The sequence below is a fragment of the Kryptolebias marmoratus genome, linkage group LG8 (genome assembly GCF_001649575.2).
Source record: "Kryptolebias marmoratus isolate JLee-2015 linkage group LG8, ASM164957v2, whole genome shotgun sequence".
In the NCBI taxonomy this organism is placed as follows: Eukaryota; Metazoa; Chordata; class Actinopteri; order Cyprinodontiformes; family Rivulidae; genus Kryptolebias; species Kryptolebias marmoratus.
Window position 1 is genome coordinate 20850989 of NC_051437.1, and position 5318 is coordinate 20856306.

The 5318-nt window shown below is 44.5% G+C and overlaps 1 protein-coding gene across 1 annotated transcript in view; it reads right to left on the reverse strand.

Moving 5' to 3' along the window:
• rimkla (ribosomal modification protein rimK-like family member A) overlaps positions 1–1332 on the reverse strand; it is a 12920-nt gene extending 11588 nt beyond the window's left edge. The window contains exon 1 of the mRNA XM_017417833.3: positions 506–1332. Coding sequence (XP_017273322.1) covers positions 506–668 — 163 coding nt within the window. The 5' untranslated portion in view covers positions 669–1332. The remainder of the gene's footprint in view (positions 1–505) is intronic.
• Between the last annotated feature and the right edge of the window lie 3986 nt (positions 1333–5318).

Here is a 5318-nt window from a genome sequence, read left to right on the forward strand (position 1 = left end):
CCCCCCCCCCCCCCCCCCCCCAATCTCACACGGACTTTACACACACGCATGTCCGCCGAGAGATCCTCCCGTCCCTGTCGCTTCCACGGAGGCGTCCTGTCACTGTGAAATGTCCTGAGGTCTGAACAGAGACAACAACACCAGGTGATCAAGCTGCACAGATGCTGGGGACGTGTCTTTACTTGAGAAGCTGCCACGTCTAAACAGACACACACAGAGAGAAAAAAAAACCAAGACTCGACTGTTGCAGTGATCAGTTTTAGATACCCTGCTGCCTTGTGCAGGAAATGCAGCGTGGTTCAGCAAAAAATGAAATCGGGCGTCATCGCTTCCCCCCCAGTCAGGAGGCAGTCTGGCTGAGAAGTGGGTTAGGCGGTCACCGCTCCTCTTCCTCACTACGAGGCGGACCGGGCGAGACCTGCTTGGCAGCAACCATGTCACAGTGACCGCCTTTTTAAACCCTGCAGGGCGTGCGTTATACAGAGGACCGGATACTGATACTTGCCTAGCTGCCCCTGGCTGATCGTCAGCACGATCTGATCCATGAGGAGGTACCGGAACTCCACATCCTCGTCGGCGCAGCGCTCCTTCAGCGCCCGGAGGATCTGGACCTGCGGGTACTCCTGGCTGATGCGCCGGTCGGTCACGAACCAAACTCGGGAGCACATTTCGCAATGAGTGGATTTAAAAACAGTGGTGATAATAATAATAATAGGGTGGAGTGGGCTGAAAACACAGAGGCGGGGGCGGCAGGTGTTAGCGCGGGATTCTTGTGGAAGCTCTCACAATGGAAGCGGGACGAGCACGCTGTGATGCGGGGCTAAAAAAAAGGAGGAAAAAAAAGAAAAGAAAATACACCACGGACTCAACCTCTGTCTGGACCGAACCGGGCTCGGGTGAAAAAAAATCTCCTGTATCACCTTCGGTTCCCCTCGATTGAAGCCATCTAGTCTCGTCGCGGAGCAGTTTGCTGAACCCCCGACCGACAAAGAAAACGCAACACTGGCGAGGAAGATGACGGTGTTCTGCTGCCCGCTAAAAAAAAAAACGAGAGGCAGCTCTCTCTTCTCTGGCCGCGGAGGCAAACAAAGCTGAAGCCCCGCCGCTCCGCGTTTCCGTTTGGCAACTCAGAAACTGCTCCCAAAGTTTCCCCCTCGAACGCGGCTGTTGCGCGAAGTCTCAAACCGCCAAGTTGTCGGTTTATGACGAAATGTAAGCTAACCGACGCAACTATCCCCTCCTCTCTGACTCCTTTGGCCGCTATCCACGAGGTATTGGTGCTGAAAAGTGCACGCGCTTCGTTTACAACTCCACTCCTTGGCGTTGCTCGTGTGCGCCGCACACGGGGTCTGCCCCTAAACAAAGGTTTCCAGGGGCGTCGGCCAATCACGACGCGAGGATCGCCTCGCCGTCCAAACAGCGGGGCGGACGGAGGGGGGCGGGTTCTCCGCCACTCGGACCAATGGGAGGGAGGGACGGAGCGGAGGTAGGCGGAGCCGTGCGTGGGCGCGCGCGGGGTGCTCTCAGAATCACTGCAGAAGCGCGTAACGTGCACGATACCGCGCATCCTCCTAACCGGTTCAGACCAGACGTGTGAGCGAGGAGGGTTAGCGAAGGAGAGCGTTTTCTGTCGAAAAGGCAGGAAAATAAAGAAGGGCATTACGTATTGAAAATACTGCAGTGTTTTACGTCTGTTTTTAGTTCTGGTTTGACTTTAAAAAGCGGAAGTTGTGTATTTATTTCTTAATACTCAGGGCCATTGTTTGCCGACGCCATAGAGACAGCTGCGTGTCGGCTGGGCGAACTGACCCACTTCTGTTGTGCAGAGGAAACATGAATCTGGAGCTGGTGGGAGTTCACTGTAATATCAGATCACACAGTCTTTAGAACGATCAGACTTGCCAGAATTTATCATGTCGACCACATACAAATCTGCAAATTTTCACCAATAGCTCCTAAACTCGTTGCGGAATCTTAACATTTATACTAGAAAAAAATCTGCCTTTTTTCTGCGAAAATGCAACCCCGAGTTTGTTGAAACAGCTGAAATTTAACTTTTAAAGTTAAAGCAAACAGAGCAGAAGCTAAGAATAGCAAATGGTAGCCTAATGCCAAAATCTGGAAAACTGAAGCTAAAGCTCAAATAAGCAAAACAAAAATGTTTCTAAAAGTTAAAAAAAAAAACAAGCTAGAATGAATATGCCCTTAGGTAAAAGCAAAATAAAGAAAAAACATAAATAGGAACTAAAATGACTACAATAATAGCTGAAAATACTGAAAATAGAACAACTAGCTACCTAAAATTAGTATATGGTAGCTAAAAACCAAAACCATCAAAACAGTACATAAGAGCTAACGAAACAAGCTAGAAACAACAGACCCTTAAGTAAAAGCTAAAATAAGCAAAACTGTAGCTAAAAGCCAAAACCAGCAAAGCAGTTGCTCCAAGGTAAAAGCAGAAGCATAGCTAAAATAAGGAAATCATAGGTAAAAGCTAAAATTAGCATAACAGTAGCTAAAACCTAAAATTAACTAAAGAAATATTTAAAAGATAAAATAACTGAAACTGATAATCCTCATTCATCTGAATAAAAACAAAGTGAAATGTTTAAATGAGACAAAAAGCTGAAGGGTTTTTGAAGTGGCTAAATGTTGGAAACCATCTGTAAAAACTACAAACATGAGGATCATCAGGATGACGGTAAAGCAGCGATGATCAGTCATGATATGTTGAATAAATCGAGTATGAACTAAAGACATTAATTTAACACTCATGTGTAAACATTTAACCAGGCCTCAGCTTTCTGACTGCCCCCTGTTGTTCTGCAGGTTAAACATGGCCGATGCCTCGTTCAGTTGCCTTGGTGTTTTCTTCTTTTAAAACGATGATTTCTGTTTCAGATAATCCTAAAAGCTCACACACAAGTAGAGTATACTGTTAATAAATATTAAATAGTACCAATTTAGATTTTCATTATTAAGAGCTGAATTCAGTTCAACGTGTATTTAATGACAGGAATGGGTTTTATTTGTTCACTGAACCTCTTTAACCGAGAGTACACAACCTCATCTCTTCTTTTCTTCCCCCCCTCACATCGCTGAACTTCCACCGAGTTGAAAACATTTAGGAGCTTGTGTTGTTTGGTTCAGACTGAGCCGCCGCGATCACACGGCCATGTCAGGAGCACGAAACACACAGCAGGCCAATCTGCTTCACTGTAGACAGGAAGTGTGTCATTGACGGCGCTCTCTTAACTATTTTTAAACCTACAACAACAACAAACGATGCCAAAACAAAAGCAAGACTTGAGGTACAATCAGCAAGCCTCGTTATCTAGGAACATGGCCGTTAATGATGGGATTCACAGAACGCTGTCAGCACCCAGGTTTCCTTTTTATCCATTTTAATCCTGTATCCATTTATCCATTGTAATCCAAATTGCTGCTCATTGCGTCTTTTATAGGGAAGGCAGGACTTGTAACACCGACTTAGCTTTTCCTACTCATGTCTGCCAAAATGTGATGCCATTTCCCTGCTTGGAAGCAGGTTGTGTGTGTGTGTGTGTGTGTGTCGTGTATGACTGGGCCACGTTTGTTTTCCTTTCTGTTGGGCCATTAACCTTCCGAAATAAAACCACTAAATGACTGAAAAGCAACATACACTCGACCGTATTCTACATGACAGAGACAGTGCGTTTTCTTTTATTCTCACAGAATAAAGTATAGAAACTCAGTGTACGCTAACTTTGCAGCCATATGGGGAAATGAGTGATCGCAAATAATCCAGTACAGTGAATAAAACAACAAAAAGTGCAAAAGTTTAGTCGACCTTGAAGTGACTGAGTACAGACACTTCATTTACCAAACTGCACACCTAGGCTGCAGGGTTTCCTGTTAAGTCTCGCGAGATTTGGGTTAACTCTCGCATAAATTATCATGATAATAATAATAATAAAAGAAATATGAGACACTAGCTGTTTGCATGTGAAATTAACCAGAAACTCAAACTGTCTAATACACTAAATGTCAACACAAATTATCTCCACAACAATTTATATATTTTTTTCCCTTTGCTTCATTTTTGTGCTTAACTAATGACGCTTTTCTCTTGTAAACGTGGATTTTTTTTTAATGTCTGATTAGCAAAGATTTGTTGCAGGAGTTTATGTGCAATATTTGTTGTCCTAAAGGTGGCTGTCCTGGTGGACTAAATGAAGAAGCTCTGCGTGATTTCATCAGGAGGAACCCTGTTTGTTTCCTCTGATTGCGTCTCTTCTCCTGCAACGTCAGAGCTGGATCAAACCGGGCCGAACCGGTCTAGCTGCTGACCCAGCAGGACGCTTCCCCTTTAAATCAGCTTCCTGCTATTTTATTTTATTAAATATACGTATACTTTATTTTTGTCACATTCTCCGTGCACAGCCGATAGTTTCGCCTGCAGATGTTCAGCAGCTGGATGAAAGCCACGTTTCTGTTGGAGAAATCCCAACTAGCTGAGGCTGACGTGGTCCCAGCAGCTGGATCCAGGCTTGTTGAATCACATGGAAACCCACCTATACAGTCACCACACAGCCACACTTGGGCACAACGAGTCCACTGTTATAAAAATCCTTTTAAAATGGCCCCCCGGTACCTTCCAGATAACTCGTTTAGTAAGTCATCGCCTTGGTTTAGAGAGCCCCCTGGTGGTGGAGCGTCAGATTACAACAGTTGGGTCAGATTAAAAGATGCTCTCAGAGGCTGATGAAACCTTCTGATTTCCCACTGTAAGGAGCCCCATCATCCACACGAGAGCAGCACTGAGCTGTTTGTGTTGTGATCTGGGCAACCTGCTGCTACTGCCAAGGATTATTAAGTTAACAGAGTTTCTAGCTGTGATGCTGTTGTCCTTTGTGTTTACAACCATGCCCGAGGGACAAAGGTTGTGCAATGTCCACTTTGTATTTCATGTCTTAGACACAGACCAGACTGGTGGTTTCCAAGCGTTTCCGCTTCCAACCCACAAAATAACATATCACATCTCTTTAACTTATAACAAAATAACCCAACAGTACCAGTTTAAGAACAAACTCTGCTAATAATCCCATGAAACAAGGCCATCATGACAACACAACCATGTGATTATGATTATTATATTTATTTTTTGTAGTAACTGTGAAAATGTTATTTATTTTGATCATTTGAGGACCCTCGCCTGATGCTTCATGGACCACAGTGGGGTTCTAATACCGACCTTTTTTTTAAGCTGACTTAAAAATGCCAACTAGTCATAAACTTCTCTGGTTTGATTCATGTTTTGACAGAACCTATATTTTCTT